At 42.8% G+C, this 18,293-nt stretch overlaps 2 protein-coding genes across 2 annotated transcripts; both read right to left on the reverse strand.

Moving 5' to 3' along the window:
* Positions 1-244: 244 nt before the first annotated feature.
* On the reverse strand, positions 245-12,527 carry LOC112250821 (ras-related protein Rab-11B). The gene is made up of 5 exons (XM_024421282.2): positions 12,376-12,527; positions 2,143-2,338; positions 1,775-1,968; positions 1,585-1,665; positions 245-1,452 (listed from the first exon to the last, which is right to left on the reverse strand). Exons 1-5 carry the CDS (start codon positions 12,413-12,415, stop codon positions 1,310-1,312), a joined length of 654 nt encoding a protein of 217 aa, XP_024277050.1. The 5' UTR covers positions 12,416-12,527; the 3' UTR covers positions 245-1,309.
* Positions 12,528-12,814: 287 nt separating this feature from the next.
* Positions 12,815-17,088, reverse strand: LOC112250822 (interaptin-like). Its single transcript, XM_024421283.2, has 10 exons — positions 16,639-17,088; positions 16,457-16,547; positions 16,240-16,337; positions 15,987-16,148; positions 14,738-15,860; positions 14,511-14,619; positions 14,090-14,402; positions 13,674-13,852; positions 13,360-13,475; positions 12,815-12,966 (listed from the first exon to the last, which is right to left on the reverse strand). The coding sequence occupies exons 1-10, from the start codon at positions 16,699-16,701 to the stop codon at positions 12,923-12,925; spliced, it is 2,298 nt and encodes a 765-aa protein (XP_024277051.1). The 5' UTR covers positions 16,702-17,088; the 3' UTR covers positions 12,815-12,922.
* Positions 17,089-18,293: the final 1,205 nt, after the last annotated feature.

Consider the following 18,293-nt stretch of genomic DNA (forward strand, 5'->3'; position numbering starts at 1 on the left):
TATTTTGAAGTTACATGTTGGAACTTATTCAACTAAGTCTACCATAACATTTCAGTGCACTCAATTTTTTTGCAGTCAATTCTTCAAAATGTGTAAATTTAAAGTTGCAATTGAGATATTGGTCCTACTGATAGCAGTTATGTGAACATGTAGTTCTGTATCACACATTCAACGTTATAACTTAACTACACCACTAGAAGTTCTGCAGGATGTTTCAGCATTATAAGACTTGAGAGAAAAACTCTTGATGTTCAAAGAAAATGTCTGTCAACAAGTGACATTCATTTGGTTTATTTCCATTTCAATGCTACCTGATGAAAAGGCAAATTAACACATGTTTATTGATTTAAAAGTTGGACCTGTACAGAAAATTACCTACAGGCAAATCTACTAGAAAGGAGAGACATAAGGCATTATAGCCAACCATACAAAAGCAACCTTCCTTTCTTAAAAATTCCACTGTCAACTACATTTTAGAGGCAAAATGGTTTGAGTAGAGTGAAGCAATGAAAACATCCTCCACCCTAGATATTGAGTGTTACTGTATATCAGCCCCCCTCCCCTCTCAAACCAAGTAAACTATGTGTTGTCATTTAAAAGATGTTAGTCCTTCGGAATTAGTTGTTGATTTTACATGGTGAGTTCCATTGAAATGATTGGCAGGACACAAGATGCATATTTACGTTTGCTTTCAACTGTAGTCGGACTACTGGATCAATTCATAGTATGATCTAATTACAGAGAGAACACAGTGGCTGCATCTAACAATAGTGAAACAAAGTGCATGATACAATTGGAAAAAGCCACATTTTGACAAAAGTGTCTCTGCAAGTTTACTATTTAGATTAGATTATTTTAGATTGAAAATGATCACAGACACACTTTGGCATCTCTTTGAACCATAGGCGTAACAAAGCCCCCCACTTAATATCATCCCAAGTCAGTCACTACCCCAGGTCTCTGTTCTTGCTCCTTTCATGCCACACTCAGGACATGGACTGAGGACAGCAGCAAGGCAACTAGAAGCACAGGACAAACTGATCTCTCACCATTCCTTCTACAGGATTGGGTCACACGATCAGAGCCTGAATTCAAAATAGACAAAAATCCTATCACTTGGTAAAAGACATGAGCTTTGAGGTTAGAAAAGGATAGCATACAGACAAAAAAGGGAGAAAGGACTTATCTAGAAAGTCTGATTTTCTAGGAGACTTCTAAAATACATGGAGGAATAGAGACCGCAGCAGTTCAACAACCAGGACAAAAGAAAGATGAGTGAGGGGTGGGGGTTGGAAGGTGGTATTGCGGGTCACAGGCTTTGGCAGCACGGTAGTTTGTTTTTCTGCCCATCGGTGGTGGGGGGGACACTGATGTCCACTACATTGTTGCCTGGAGACTCGTCATGTGCTGATCTGTCAGCTATCTGCTTCTGTGATACGATTCGGTGGATTTCTGTGGAGAAAATACAAATAAATCAGTTACTCATTATTAAATATGCCATTCCATCTATGTGTAAGAAATCAAACAATTTGACTTTAAACTAATTAATGTAAATAGCCTTGTGTAGTGGCCCCTGCCCATTACCTGTGAGGATGTTCTTGAACGCCTCTTCTACATTAGTGGAGTCCAAAGCTGAGGTCTCAATAAATGATAGTGTATTCTTTTCTGAGGGAGAAAAAGAGAAAAGATTGAGTTGAGACAAACAGGGGTGTCTTCTTAACTCTCTTTGTCCCCAGAGTGAGCTGTCATCTACTCCAGTGAGTTTGTAGTTTACCTGCGAAGGCGCGAGCCTCGTCCGTGGGCACTGCCCTGAGGTGGCGCAGGTCACTCTTGTTGCCCACCAGCATGATGACGATGTTGTTATCAGCATGATCCCTCAGCTCCTTCAGCCAGCGCTCCACGTTTTCATAGGTTAGATGCTTGGCAATGTCGTACACTAGGAGAGCCCCCACCGCCCCCCGGTAGTACCTGATTGGAACAGAGCAGGGAGGATAGGAGGTCATAGGTTGTGAGACTAAGATAGAGAAAGATTTCACAGAATGGTTTCAGTACTATCAAAATATGCTAGTTCCATAAAGGGCAGGTTACAGCAAGACAAGCGTCCTTAATATTATTGAGCAGTGAGCTCCCTCCTCCACTCACGCTGAGGTGATGGCTCTGTAGCGCTCCTGTCCAGCTGTATCCCAGATCTGGGCCTTTATCATCTTGCCGTCCACCTGGATGCTGCGGGTGGCGAATTCCACACCGATGGTGCTTTTGCTCTCCAGGTTGAACTCATTCCGTGTGAAACGGGACAGTAGGTTACTCTTCCCCACACCAGAGTCTCCGATCAGCACCACTGGCAAAAGAATGATAAAATATTGGAACTGCAATAACAAGCTACTATGTCAGTGGAAACGATTGGGGTTGAGAGATGACTAGTACAGAGCTATATTTGTTCAACAATGACTAAATGGAAGCTCAAATCTACTGAGCATGTTTTTCCTGGTAGCTAGTCATTTAACCACTATCATGATAGATACAATCACAATGACTGGTGCAGATACTTAGAAGGGTCAAAATGTACAGAATGATTACCTGGGAGGAAAATGGGAGAGGGTCATGCTTTTTCAATTTCAGTCCAGGGGAGGGTTATGTAAATTGCAAATCATTAAATTCCAATATTTCTCAATGTTTTGGAATTAGTTGCTTATTAGGATTATATAACTCAGCAAAAAGAAATGTCCCCTTTTCAGGACCCTGACTTTCAAAGGTAATTAATAAAAATCCAAATCACTTCACAGATCTTCATTGTAAAGGGTTTAAACACCGTTTCCCATGCATGTTCAATGAACCATAAACAATTAAATGAACATGCAACTGTGGAATGGTCATTAAGACACTAACAGCATACAGACGGTAGGCAATTAAGGTCACAGTTATGAAAACTTAGGACACTAAAGAGGACTTTCTACTGACTCTGAAAAACACCATAAGAAAGAGACCCAGGGTCCCTGCTCATCTGCCTGAACGTGCCTTAGGCATGCTGCTAGGAGGCACACACTGCAGATGTGGCAGGGCAATAAATTGCAATGTCTGTACTGTGAGACGCATACAGGGAGACTGGACGGACAGCTGATCGTCCTCGCAGTGGCAGACCACGTGTAACCCCACCTGCACAGGGTTGGTACATCCGAACATCACACCTGCGGGACAGGTACAGGATGGCAACAGCAACTGCCCGAGTTACACCAGGAACACACAATCCCTGCATCAGTGCTCAGACTGTCCACAATAGGCTGAGAGAAGCTGGATTGTGGGCTTGTAGGCCTGTTGTAAGGTAAGTCCTCAACAGACAATCACTGGCAACAACATCACCTATGGGCACAAACCCACCGCCGCTGGACCAGACAGGACTGGCAAAAAGTGCTGGTTGGATTTGCGTTTATCGTTGAAGGAATGATCGTTACACCAAGGCTTGTACTCTGGAGCGGGATCGATGTGGAGGGTCCGTCATGGTGTCATGGTCTGGGGCGGTGTGTCACAGCATCATCGGACTGAGCTTGTTGTCATTGCAGGCAATCTCAACATTGTGCGTTACAGGGAAGACATCCTCCTCCCTCATGTGGTACCCTTCCTGCAGGCTCATCCTGACATGACCCTCCAGCATGACAATGCTACCAGCCATACTGCTCATTCTGTGTGTAATTTCCTGCAAGACAGGAATGTCAATGTTCTGCCATGGCCAACGAGGAGCCCGGATCTCAATCTCATTGAACACGTCTGGGACCTGATGGATCGGAGGGTGAGGGCTAGGGCCATTCCCCCCAGAAATGTCCAGGAACTTGCAGGTGCCTTGGTGGAAGAGTGGGGTAAGATCTCACAGCAAGAACTGGCAAATATGGTGCAGTCCATGAGGAGGAGGGTTGCTTATAGTTGGTGGTTGAAGATATCCCTCTAGTGGTGTGGGGGCTGTGCTTTGGCAAAGTGGATGGGGTTATAACCTTCCTGTTTGGCCCTGTCCGGGGGTGTCCTCGGATGGGGCCACAGTGTATCCTGACCCCTCCTGTCTCAGCCTCCAGTATTTATGCTGCAGTAGTTTGTGTCTGGGGGCTAGGGTCAGTTTGTTATATCTGGAGTACTTCTCCTGTCCTATTCGGTGTCCTGTGTGAATCTAAGTGTGCGTTCTCTAATTCTCTCCTTCTCTCTCTCGGAGGACCTGAGCCCTAGGACCATGCCCCAGGACTACCTGACATGATGACTCCTTGATGTCCCCAGTCCATCTGACCGTGCTGCTGCTCCAGTTTCAACTGTTCTGCCTTATTATTATACGACCATGCTGGTCATTTATGAACATTTGAACATCTTGGCCATGTTCTGTTATAATCTCCACCCGGCACAGCCAGAAGAGGACTGGCCACCCCACATAGCCTGGTTCCTCTCTAGGTTTCTTCCTAGGTTTTGGCCTTTCTAGGGAGTTTTTCCTAGCCACCGTGCTTCTACACCTGCATTGCTTGCCGTTTGGGGTTTTAGGCTGGGTTTCTGTACAGCACTTTGAGACATCAGCTGATGTACGAAGGGCTATATAAATAAATTTGATTTGATTTATACTGCAGTACTTAATGCAGCTGGTGGCTACAACAGACGCTGACTTTAAATTTTTTAAATTTTGACCTCCCCTTTGTTCAGGGACACATTATTCCATTTCTGTTAGTAACATGTCTGTGGAACTTGTTCAGTTTACATCTCAGTTGTTGAATCTTATGTTCATACAACTTCTTAAGGTAGAGGGGGCAGCATTTTCACTTTTGGATAAATAGCGTGCCCAATTTCAACTTCCTGCTACTCATGCCAAGAATATAAGATATGCATATCATTAGTAGATTTGGATAGAAAACACTGACGTCTATAAAACTGTTTGAATCATGTCTGTGAGTATAACAGAACTTACGTAGCGGGCAAAACCCCAAGGACTAACCATTCAGATTTTTTTTTGTTGAGGTCTCTGTCTGTTCAGTGAGTTCTCATTGGGAAACGATATTCCTTAGGCACTTGTTTGCAGTTCCTACCACTTCCACTGGATGTCACCAGTCTTTGGAATTCGGGTTGAGGCTATTCCTTTGTGCAATGAAGAAGTACGGCCATCTAGGAACTGGGTAACACTGTTGAGAGTTGCGCAAGACTTGAAAAGTAGCGTTGGTTTGTTGTCTTCCTGTATTGAAAACAGATAGACCCGTCTTCAATTTATCAATTTATTAACGTTTAAAAATACCTAAAGTTGTATTACAAAAGTAGTTTGAAATGTTTTGGCAAAGTTTACAGGAAACTTTTGAGATATTTTGTAGTGACGTTGCGCAAATTGGAAGCAGTTTTTTTTCTGGATCAAACGCGCCAAATAAATGGACATTTTGGATATATATGGACGGATTCATTGAACAAAATGACCAATTGTGATGTTTATGGGACATATTGGAGTGCCAACAAAAGAAGCTCGTCAAAGGTAAGGCATTTTTTATATTTTATTTCTGTGTTTTGTGTAGCGCCTGCAGGGTTGAAATATGCTACTCTTTGTTTACTGTTGTGCTATCATCAGATAATAGCTGCTTATGCTTTCGCCGAAAAGCCTTTTTAAAATCTGACATGTTGGCTGGATTCACAACGAGTGTAGCTTTAATTTAGTATCTTACATGTGTGATTTAATGAAAGTTTGATTTTTTAATATAATTTTATTTGAATTTGCTGCGCTGCATTTTCCCTGGCTTTTGGCCAAGTGGGACGCAAGAGTCCCCTATCCTAGAGAGGTTGAGTTTGCTGAAAATAAACAGTGGGAGGACATTTCTTTTTTTTGCTGAGAGATATACAGTTGAATTTGGAAGTTTAAATAGACTTAGGTTGGAGTCATTTAAACTCGTTTTTCAACCACTCTACACATTTCTTGTTAACAAACTATAGTTCTGGCAAGTCGGTTAGGATTACTTTGTGCATGACAAGTAATTTTTCCAACAATTGTTTAGACAGATTATTTCAGTGTATCACAATTCCAGTGGGTCAGATGTTTACATACACTAAGTTGACTGTGCCTTCAAACAGCTAGGAAAATTCCAGAAAATGTCATGGCTTTAGAAGCTTCTGATAAGCTAATTGACATAATTGGAGGTGTACCTGTGGATGTATTTCAAGGCCTACCTTCAAACTCAGTGCCTTTTTGCTTGACACCATGGGAAAATCAAAATAAATCAGCCAAGACCTCAGAAAAAAATTGTAGACCTCCACAAGTCTGGTTCATCCTTGGGAGCAATTTCCAATAGTACGCAAGTATAAACACCATAGAACCACGTAGCCGCTCAGGTAGGAGACGCGAACCACGCAGCCGCTCAGGTAGGAGACGCGTTCTGTCTCCAAGAGAATGTGCAAATCAATCCCAGAACAGCAGCAAAGGACCGTGTGAAGATGCTGGAGGAAAAGTAACTATAGCCACAGTAAAATGAGTCCTATATCAACATAACCTGAAAGGCCGCTCAGCAAGGAAGAAGCCACTGCTCCAAAACCGCCATAAAGAAGCCAGACTACAGTTTGCAACTGCATATGGGGACAAAGATCGTACTTTTTGGAGAAATGTCCTCTGGTCTGATGAAACAAAAATAGAACCGTTTGGCCATAATGACCACCATTACGTTTGGAGGAAAAAGGGAGAGGCTTGCAATTGTGAAGCACGGGGGTGGCAGCATCATGCTGTGGGGGTGCTTTGCTGCAGGAGGGACTGGTGCACTTCACAAAATACATGGCATCATGAGGATGGAAAATTACGTGGATATATTGAAGCAACATCTCAAGACGTCAGTCAGGAAGTTAAAGCTTGGTCGCAAATGGGTCTTCCAAATGTACAATGACCCCAAGCATACTTCCAAAGTTGTGGCAAAATGGCTTAAGGACAACAAAGTCAAGGTATTGGAGTGGCCATCACAATGCCCTGACCTCAAGCCTATAGAAAATGTGTGGGCAGAACTGAAAAAGCATGTGCAAGCAAGGAGGCCTACAAACCTGACTCAGTTACACCAGCTCTGTCAGGAGGAATGGGCCAAAATTCACCCAACCTATTGTGGGAAGCTTGTGGAAGGCTACCCGAAACATTTGACCCAAGTTGAATAATTTAAAGGCAATGCTACCAAATACTAATTGAGTATATGTAAACTTCTGACCCACTAGGAATGTTACGAAAGAAATAAAAGCTGAAATAAATCACTCTACTATTATGACATGTCACATTCTTAAAATAAAGTGGTGATCCTAACTGACCTAAGACAGTGAATTTTTACTAGGATTAAATGTCAGGAATGTGAAAAACTAAGTTTAAATGTATTTGGCTAAGGTGTATTCAACTGTACAATGAATAATTTTTATTCTGAACTGGAATAAGGTGATGGTAAGAATGCTGTTCATTGATTATAGCTCAGCATGCAACACCATAGTTCATCATTAAGCTCGAGGCACTGCCAGGTCTGAACCCCGCCCTGTGCAACTGGGTCCTGGACTTCCTGACGGGCCGCCCCCCAGGTGGTGAAGGTAGGAAACAACACCTCCACTCCGCTGATCCTCAACACTGGGGCCCCACAAGGGTGTGTGCTCAGTCCTCTCCTGTACTCTCTGTTCACCCATGACTGTGTGGACACACGCCTCCAACTCAATCATCAAGTTTGCAGACGACACAACAGCAGTAGGCTTGATTACCAACAATGAGACAACCTACAGGGAGGAGGAAAATAACCTCTCACCCAATGTCAACAAAACAAAGGAGATGATCATGGACTTCAGGAAACAGCAGAGGGAGCACCCCCCTATCCACATCGACGGGACCGCAGTGGAGAAGGTGGAAAGCTTCAAGTTCCTCGGCATACACATCACTGAAACGGTCCACCCACACAGACAGTGTGGTGAAGAAGGCACAACACCACCTCTTCAACCTCAGGAGGCTGAATAAAATAACTAAAACCTTCAAACTTTTACAGATGCACAATTGAGAGCATCCTGTCGGGCTGTATCACTGCCTGGTACAGCAAATGCACCGCCCGCAACCGCAGGGCTCTCCAGAGTGTAGTGCGGTCTGCCCAACGCATCACCGGGGGCAAACTACCTGCCCTCCAGGACACCTACAGCACTCGATGTCACAGGCAAAAAAAAGATTATCAAGGACAACAACCATCCGAGCCACTGACTGTTCACCCCGCTATCAGCCAGAAGGCGAGGTCAGTATAGGGGCATCAATGCTGGGTCCGAGAGAGTGAAAAACAGCTTTTATCTCAAGGCCATCAGACTGTTAAATAGCCATCACTAGCACAGAGGCTGCTGCCTATATACATAGACTTGAAATCATTGGCCACTTTAATAAAAGGAACACTAGTCACTTTAATAATGTTTACATATTTTGCATTACTCATCTCATGTATATACTGTATTCCATTCTACTGTATCTTAAGTCTTTGCCGCTCATTGCTCATCCATATATTCTTAATTTCATTCCTTTACTTAGATTTGTGTTTATTGGGTATATGTTGTGAAACTGTTAGATATTACTGCACTGTCGGAGCTAGAAACAGGTATTTCGCTACACCCGCAATAACATCTGCTAAACACGTGTATGTGACCAATAAAATTTGATTTGAAGCAAGATGCATTTTGAGGCAAACACTCATAGTTCTGGGTTGCTCATCTACAGCAGGAAGCGTTCTCCTGTCTGACTGAGAAAGCAGTAGATGTGATCCAGGCCGGATCAGAACATTTCTACAGCAAGATGTACAATCGGCCTGACAATTTTTCATCTGTACTGTTATTTAGGGTTGCACTATCAAAAACTGAGCCTGTGTGTGTTCTGTTATACATCTGTGAGATGTGATCAGTCAGTTTTTTCTGGGTCAGAATGAAAATGATTTATTGTATTTTAACTGCAACAGTTCCAACCTAGACAGATATATGAGAGTGTTTCTATTGGGGAAAAATACACATGAATAGCTATTTATCTGCGCATTTCATTTTATTGTAATTTGTCAATACTGCATTTGTTTTAGGCATAAGGGCAATGAAATGTACCAAAATGTACAAATAGTTGCATGTTTTCATAAGCTTGGGTCCCAGGAAAACAGAATAAAAAATAAAAAACCTGCTGTAACGTAACAAAATGTGGAAAAAGTCAAGAGGTCTGAATACTTTCCGAATGCACTGTATATAAAATGATCTATAAGAGCGCTTTGGTCCCTGATGCTGTATGCTAGAAACAAGCTGTAAAATACAGGGAAAGATGTGACTCCGATTTATATGGAAATATCATTGTGTCATTTCATTGACATTGAGGCTGAGCTACAACCTTCTATAGCCGAGGAGACAAAAAAAACAGACTTTGCTTGGGAAGTAATCTAATTCTGTCACTATCAACTGATTAAGCTATTCACTTTCTGTACAATAGTAGATTCTTAAACCCAGACAGCTTTTAGGGAAACACTTGCGTATCTTCTCTCGTTGGGTTATGCCACGGAAGAACAGTAGCCAGCAGTTAAAGCGTACATTTTTCTGAGTCGGTAGACCTATTGTCTGGGGTGAAAAGGTAGACATAACTTTTGAAAGTAACATGCTCAGATTCCTAATGATTTCTCAGATGTAATTATTTGCAAACAGGGACAGTTTCATTGCAAACAAAACACAGATTTGGCATTGGAGAAATATGATAAGATTAACTAATAGGCCTCTCTGTCCATTCTTAGCCTGTAATTTCTGAAGTATTTAAGCAATAAGGCCCGAAGGGGTGTGGTATATGGCCAATATACCATGGGCTAAGGGCTGTTCTTATCCACGACGCAACACGGGAGTTCCTGGACACAGCCCTTAGCCTTGGTATACTGGCCATATATCACAAATCCTGAGGTGCCTTATTGCTACTATAAACTGGTTACCAAGGTAATTAGAGCCGTAAAAAGAAATCCTTTGTCATACCCGTGGTATACGGTCGGATATACCACGGTTGTCAGCCAATCAGGAGATGGTGGAGAAGGGGATGATTGTGGATTACAGGAAAAGGAGGACAGGGTTGTAGTGGAGCAGGTCAAGTTCCTTGGTGTCCACATCACCAACAATCTAGAATGGTCCAAACATACCAAGATAGTCGTGAAGAGGGCACAACAAAGCCTATTCCCCCTCTGGGTCCTCAGATCCTCAAAAGGTTCTACAGCTGCAACATAGAGAGCATTACTGTTGCACTACTGCCTGGTACGGCAATTGCTCCGCCTCCAACAGCAAGGCTCTACAGAGGGTAGTACACATGGCCCAGTACATCACTGGGGCTAAGCTGCCTGCCATCCAGGACGGGCTAAGCTGCCTGCCATCCAGGACCTCTACACCAGGCAGTGTCAGAGGAAGGCCCTAAAAAGTGTCAAAGACCCCAGCCATAGACTGTTCTCTCCACCACTGCATGCCACTTGGTTTACATACTTATCTCATATGTATATACTGTACTCGATATCATCTACTGTATCTTGCCTATGCTGCTCTGTACCATCACTCATTCATATATCCTTATGTACATATTCTTTATCCCCTTACACTGTGTATAAGACAGTAGTTTTTTTTTTTTTTGGAATTGTTAGTTAGATTACTTGCTCGTTATTACTGCATTGTCGGAACTAGAAGCACAAGCATTTCGCTACACTCGCATTAACATCTGCTAACCATGTGTATGTGACAAATAAAATTTGATTTGATTTGATTTGATTTGGAAAGCAGTACTGAAGTGCCGAGTCTAAGACAACAAGGCTTCAACAGTTTTTACCCCCAAGCCATGAGAATCCCGAACAGGTAAACAAATGGCTACCTGGACTATTTGCAATGTGGCCCCCCCCCCACCCCCTCTTTTACGCTGATGCTACTCTCCGTTTATCATTTATGCACAGTCACTACTATACATTCATTGTACATACTACCACAATTGGCCCGATCAACCAGTGCCGCCCCCCCGCACATTGGCTAACCGGGCTATCTGCATTGTGTCCAGCCACCCCTTCTTTTACGCTATTGTTACTCTCTGTTTATCATATATGCATAGTCACTAACCATTTCTACATACTACCTCAATCAGCCCGACTAACCAGTGCCTGCCTGTATGTAGCCTCGCTACTGTATATAGCCTCCCTACGGTTTTTTTCACTGTCCTTTTACTGTTGTTTTATTTCTTTACTTACCTATTGTTCACCTAATACCTTTTTTGCACTATTGGTTAGAGCCTGTAAGTAAGCGTTTCACTGTAAGGTCTACTACACCTGTTGTATTCAGCGCACGTGACAAATAAACTTTGATTCTGAAAAGCATTCAGGGCTCGAACCACCCAGTTCATAATAAAAATATTCTGCTAATATTTAAAATGACGTAGAACCGCACGAAATGTTTATAGAATGCATATTTTTTCTCTGACCTGCAAATACAATGACAGGTTCATGCAATGTTTTACTGTAAAATACATATTTCCACCCCTACTCTTGTCCACGGCGGTAGGCGAACCCACACCCTGGTCTACAGCCCTATGCGCTATCAAAATTCCTGCGTTGCCATGTGATGCTTACCGGATGACGAACAGTTGCTAAAAGTGCATATCTAAGGCTCTGGCCTGTCCAAGAAGTGAGGGGTTAACATGATCTCTGGAATCCACTTTATTTTAATTATTATTTTGGGTATAGGGGATGGTCACTTGTTTACATAAGCAAATTAATTTTAATTTACAAAAAGGTCAGTTTTTCTTCATGTAACCCTTATTATAAATAATGTTCACTCCCTTTGGGCAAAGTTACTTGTGAGAGAAAACATTTCATATATTGGATACAGACGTTCAGTCATAATGGTTCTTCATATTTCAGACAAGTGGTGACCAAGCTATACTAAAATCGTAGGTACCAATATACTGCAGTCTGTTATGACTAGTCTAGCACATCGCCAGTGGCTTTGGCTAACATAAAACCAAATATTAATATCTGTGCTCATACCAACTGATTGTCATACATTAGCAAACTAACGTTACATAGTTTGCTAGTTAACGTTAGCTGTTTGCTATCCACTCCAGTAGAATAAAGGAGAACTAGCTAAATCTTATAAACGTTTATAACTAATAGCTATTTTTCTCCACATTGTCTATATGTAGCTTACGTTAGCTAGCAAACTAAAATGGTGATGAGACGCTTATTATGCCAGATAACCGCTTGTTAGCTAGCCTGCTAACAGGTTAGCAGGCTAGTTTGGCTAACGTTAGCTGGCTGAGCAGTAAATTATAAGGCAGTGGAGACGTCATCATCTGCTTTGAACTTCAACTACTGAGAAAACAAGTAAATGGTCCCCTAACTACTAAACTTCTGGAGCGCCTCTTACCTTTGAATAGATAGTCGTATTCGTCGTCTCGGGTTCCCATTTTGACGATTCCCACTTTATGAAAATATTAGACTGCCAAGGAAAGTCTCCGGACTCATAAATGCAGTAAAATAGTCTCGGGAAGGAATACGCACGTGAGCTGAGGGACAACTGCTTTGACCAATTAGAGGTACATCTCTGTTAATTGATAGATACATTGACAAATAATACCCTTCACCATGTAATATTGACCAATGGCCATGGGTAGGGGAGTGATCAGATGGAGAAAAAAACCTCTGCAAGTCTACATTCTAGGGAATGTGGATTGAGCAATCATTTTTTCCACAATGTCAGTATTTCAGTTCATACATGAATTTGGTGGCTTAGGAATGTGATCTTATTATTGAAAATAAAAGACAACAAACAAAAATGGACAAGAACCAATGATTTATTTGCCATGAATTCATTCAGATTATTTTAACAATTCTCAAATTGTCTGGTATTTTAAAATGGGGTTTCCCTCAGTTGTAAAGTAATTCAATGGTCCAAAAGGGTCTCGCTGCTGGTGCTATGACGTCCGGAGTAAACCCTTGATATTCCTCTGGAATTCAACTAAGACAAAACAAATTCATACTGCATTCATAACTTACAATTCAGCGGGAAGTTCAATTCATAGTCTAAAATTATTAACCAAATAATTTGGTGGAACAAATGCCAGAACAAGGGCAAACATTTGGCTTACTTCTGTCATAATGAAGGCCTCTAAGCTTTTGTTGTGTAAACGAAAGCAAAACAATGGGATATCAGGCCATATAATTAGTAAAATATACTTTTCTGTAATTCAATGGTCTCTTAATTTTGTGAATCCTTTATTCCTATCAAAAAGTTCCATTGTTATGACTGACCTGGAATTGACGACGGGGTGGAGCCTGTCTACGAAGAGGTCAATGGATGTATGTCATCTACATATTCTCTTTGTGATAGCTTAACGTGATTGCTTTTTACCTGACTGGAGGTTCTTCAGTCTTTTTTGGATTGTTAGTAAATGCTGCATGCCTTCAGAATCATTCAACCCACGGAGGGAGCTAGACCCAAGCCTCTTCTCCTGGCCTAAATATTGCCTGTGAAGAAAAAATGACTAAACAATACATACAGATCTGTAATGGCACTCAATAATGTAAAAGCATAAAAGCATAAAACCCCAGAACCTTCTATCCACTCTCCCAGGAGACAGCAATTTGGGAGACAACAAATTGAGCATGAAAAGAAAAGATCTGGGCTAAACTATGAAATCTATGCAGAGATGCGGATTAGACTACCCATAGGGATATGGAGAAGCAGGCCTCGTAGAGAGGTTCCTCTGGGAAATCGTCACAGCAGAAGGGGAACGGATGGAGGGTGGTGCTCCACTTTTCCATGCTCCTGCTCTATATTGGTACCTTTCATCCCCTCCTTCTTCCAGCAGCTGGGGACTCTGCAGAGAATCTAAACTGTCCACCTGCAGAAAAAAAGGTACATAAAGCCAACAACTTTGTCAAATTGCAATACTGATGCAGAAATTCTAAGTTTTCTGTGGACTATGAAACCTCAGCTGCGCTTCTTCATTACATTATGCTACTAAGGTAATGTAACAGGTATAGTAGCAATACACTGAAAGTGATTCTTTAGTCTGAGCAACTGTGCCGTCAGCAAAATATACCAATGTGTATCGATTGTCCATTATTTACAGTCTCACCTGTTTTTCTGCCCTTTTCTCCCAGTCCTTGATCTCGTCTAACACCTGCACCCAGTCTTGCCTCCCTGGGTCGTCTCTCCCAGCCTCCTTCTCCAGGATGGAGTGCAGGCTGGTTCTCAGGTGGAAGAACTCCTCCTTCAGGCCACCCTTGCGGGGGGCTAAGTACTGCGGTCCCTTCTCCTTGCCACAGAACTGGCTGCACCTCAGCAGGTCTGCCTGCAGGTGGCGCTGTACATCCGCCAGGTCCTTCTGACGCATTCTCAGGCTATTCAGAGCAAACCCCTTCTCCTCAGTTTGAGTTCTCAGCTTCTTCCTGTCAGAGTGGAGAAAGGGGACATAAGGGAGTGAGTAATGTCCAACCATTGGCTAGGGTGACGATTTGTGTCAATAAAGGAAAGTCTGTGTGTGTGCTGGTGTTTACCTGAGAATCTTGACAGTGTCTTGCAGCTCTTTCTCATATCTAATGGATCTTTCAAGGTCCTTGCTTGCCTTTGACTGCTCCTCCAGCAATTTAGTGTTCAAGGCAGCAACTAACAGAACCAATATAAAATCAGGTTTACACAGCTAAAGGGAAACATCTGATATAATCTTAAACATTATTTTGGTGGATTTTCACATTGACGAAGCAAAATGATTAATTTCACTCACTCTGGCTGTGCAGCGCCTGCTCTCTTGAAGACAATTTTTTTGCAGCTCTGTTCAGTTTCTCTTGAAGCTGCCCCACCTCCTTCACATGCCCAGACTCAGTCCTGTTCAGTGCATCCTGCAGAATCTCCACCTTCTCCCTGGCACTCTGAAGACCCACCTGCAGGTCCTGCACTGTGCTGTGGTGCTCCCCCTCAGTGGCCCGGAGACTCTGCATCAAACTCTTGATCCTCTCCTCCAGCTCCTCTTTGCATTTCTCCAGAGACTGCTGCTGGGCCTTGGTTGCCCTGATCCAGCTCTCACTGACCCCCATGGCCTCCTGTAAGGACTGGGTCTTCTCCTCTGAAGATCTGAGAGCTTCTTTCAGGGCTTTGGCTTTCTCATCTGTAGCCTTGAGCCAATGTTGTGTCGACTGGAGCTTTTCCTCTGAGGAGTTGAGGCTCTGCTGCAGGGACTGGGCTCTCTCATCCAAGGCCCAATGGTCATGTTGGAGGGATAAGACCTTCTCCTCTGAAGACTTCAGGCTCTGCTGCAGGAGAGAGACCTTTCCCTCAGAAGAGCCGAGGGTCTGCTGCAGAGACTTGACCCTCTCCTCAGACTTCCAGTTACTGTGCTGAAGGAAGTCAACTTTTTTCTCTGAAGCGCTAAGGTTCTGGCTAAGGCACTGGTTGTTCTTCTCAAAGGAAGCCAGGTTATGTTGCAGAGTCTGGTTCCTCTCTTGGGAGTCCCCAAGGATTTTCTGCAGGCTTTGGCCTCTCTTCTCAGACTCGTCCAGGTCCTGCTGAAGGGACTGGAGCCTATTGTCAGAGAACCGGAGGGTTTTCTGCAGACTCTGAGTCCTTTCATTAGAGGCCATGAGATTGTGCTGCAAGGACAGGACCTGTCCTTCAAACTCCTTGAGTTTCTGCTCCATGGAGTTTACCTTGCCCTCAGAAAGTCTGAGGTTCTGCTGGAGTGTGAGCTTGGAGCTCTTATTTTCTTGTTCAGCAGAGTGAAGGGAAAGGTGCAGGCTCTTCATCACAGTCTCATGTCGAGACTTGGCATCTCTGAGCTCCATTTTCAGGGCATCGTTCTCAGAGAGTAGGAATGTTCGGTCGGACGAGATCAGGTAACTCTGCACGTCATCCTTCAGTCAAACAAAGCACAGAGGTTACATGCATGATGGTCATATATGACTATGGAAATGATCCTATAGCCTCACATTCAAAAACACAGTCCTAAATCAAGAGGGAAACATATCCAGAGTACCTACCGAGTTTTTTGTAAAGGCTAATTTCAAAAGGAGCTCTTGGAGGGAGGGGATGTGTAAGAGAATGTGTCTGTCCTGCTGGTCTTTCCTGTGACAGCCATCCTCCAATGCTGATGACTTAATCACCAATTTACATGCATCTGAACGAATTTGATCCAAAATAGGCTGAGAACACAAAATATTACTGGATACTAAAGAAAACCGTTTTTTTTAAAGAAGTCAAACAGTAATTTGCTACTATGCATCATCATCATACCTTCATGTGGGCTTGGACCATCGCCTCTACTTCTTTGTATGACATTTTGGACCGGTCTATTTCATCATGAAGCTGTCTTATTATATCGGAATGGGATTCTAGTAAATAAAAGAGTGAATTAGCAGACAACTTTAACATTAGATTTTTTAAATATTTGTTATATGCATTTGTAGAATTGTATCCAAAAGGCCCAAATACAATTCAATGTTAGTTTTACCACTGGGTTGATTTCCCTCATCACTAGGAACTCCATATGCTGGACTTGAGCATCTACTATTGCTTGCATTTGATATTTTGTCTCCAAGACCCTGGAACAAACCAGATACAGTTACTAAGTAAGATACATATCAAATAAACATATTTGCTAATGAACAAAGTTTTGATGAGAGGACAACAAACCTTGCAAGGCAGGTCCTCAAATATGTGGAGAGTGTTAGTGAAGTCTCCGTTGTCCATCATCATGTCCAAAATGGGTGAATAACCCTATAGCTTGATTAAAATAGAATACTTCCAATTGTCATTGTTAGATAAATTATGTGCAAGCTAGATTACATTAGCCACATTTTTACAAAATAAAAACAATTCCAAAATGCGCTAGTGATACGGCTCCTAAAATATCACTACTTTTCAAAATGTATGTTGTTCTCCAAGGAAACCTGACGTATGATTCTATAATTCCATTCGACCATTCCCGCCCTCTTAGCTCTGGTTGTAGATCCGAATGTAGTGGTATGAAAACGTAGAATGGCTGACGCGCGACCCACGTGATTACACAGCGCCCTTCAGGGCTGCTGGGGTCTGTTGCTAAACCTTTTGCAACAGAAATAGTTAATTCCAAACGGAAAACGAGAGTTTCTATTGAACAAATTCAGGTACGTCGCGATTCCGTTTATAATCAGTTTACTTCCGTTTGGTTCTATATGTACAGTGTGTTCGGAAAGTATTCAGGCTCCTTCACTTTTCCACATTTTGTCACGTTACGCAGACCCGGGTAATTCCAGTCCTCGAGGGCCTGATAGACTTTTCCCCCATCCCTAGCAAACACATATGATTTAAACTAATTGCATTCTAAACTGAAGATCATTAGCTGTGACTGGGGCAAATGTCTGACACCAATCTGGCCCCGAGGACTGGAGTTGCCCAGGCCCGCACAGTTATGGCCTTATTCTAAAATTAAATAAATATATATTTTAGCTCATCAATATACACACAATACCCCATAATGAAAAAGTAAAAACAGATTTTTAGAAAATGTTGCAAATGTATTAAATAAAAAACAAAAATACCTTATTTACTTAAGTATTCAGACCCTTTACTATGAGACTCGAAATTGAGCTCATGTGTATCCTGTTTCAATCGATCATCCTTGAGATGTTTTTACAACTTGGAGTCCACCTGTGGTAAATTTAATTCATTGGACATGATTTGGAAAGGCACACACCTGTCTATATAAGGTCCCACAGTTGACAGTACATGTCAGATCAAAAACCAAGCCATGAAGTCAAAGGAATTGTCCGTAGAGCTCCGAAACAGGATTGTGTCGAGGGACAGATCTGGGGAAGGGTACCAAAAAATGTCTGCAACATTGAAGGTCCCCAAGAACACAGTGGCCTCCATCATTCTTAAATGGAAGAAGTTTGGAACCACCAAGACTCATCCTAGAGCTGGCCACCCGGGGGAGAAGGGCCTTGGTCAGGGAGGTGACCAAGAACCCGATGGTCACTCTGACAGAGCTCCAGAGTTCCTCTGTGGAAATGGTTGTCCTTCTGGAAAGTTGTCCCCATCTCTGCAGCACTCCACCAATCAGGCATTTATGGTAAAGTGTCCAGACAAAAGACACTCCTCAGTAAAAGGCACATGACAGCCCGCTTGGAGTTTGCCAAAAGGCACCTAAAGGACTCTCAGACCATGAGAAACAAGGTTCTCTGGTCTGATGAAACCAAGATGAACTCTTTGGCCTGGATGCCAAGCATCACATCTGGTGGAAACCAGGCACATCTCATCACCTGGCCAATACCATCCCTACATTGAAGCATGGTGGTGGTAGCATCATG

This window comes from Oncorhynchus tshawytscha, linkage group LG05, assembly GCF_018296145.1.
Source record: "Oncorhynchus tshawytscha isolate Ot180627B linkage group LG05, Otsh_v2.0, whole genome shotgun sequence".
In the NCBI taxonomy this organism is placed as follows: domain Eukaryota; kingdom Metazoa; phylum Chordata; class Actinopteri; order Salmoniformes; family Salmonidae; genus Oncorhynchus; species Oncorhynchus tshawytscha.

What these genes read in the sequence shown, in the direction of transcription:
- LOC112250822 (XM_024421283.2), bottom strand. Translation starts at nt 16,701, where the DNA reads ATGATGATGGACAACGGAGACTTCACTAACACTCTCCACATATTTGAG. An exon ending in TAGCCTTTACAAAAAACTCG is followed by an intron (nt 15,861 to 15,986) that starts GTAGGTACTCTG and finishes GTTTGACTGAAG; the next exon opens with GATGACGTGCAGAGTTACCT. An exon ending in GCTTCTCCATATCCCTATGG is followed by an intron (nt 13,476 to 13,673) that starts GTAGTCTAATCC and finishes TTTTCTTCACAG; the next exon opens with GCAATATTTAGGCCAGGAGA.
- LOC112250821 (XM_024421282.2), bottom strand. Translation starts at nt 12,415, where the DNA reads ATGGGAACCCGAGACGACGAATACGACTATCTATTCAAAG. An exon ending in ATACGACTATCTATTCAAAG is followed by an intron (nt 2,339 to 12,375) that starts GTAAGAGGCGCT and finishes TTCTTTTGCCAG; the next exon opens with TGGTGCTGATCGGAGACTCT. An exon ending in CGAGGCTCGCGCCTTCGCAG is followed by an intron (nt 1,666 to 1,774) that starts GTAAACTACAAA and finishes TTTCTCCCTCAG; the next exon opens with AAAAGAATACACTATCATTT.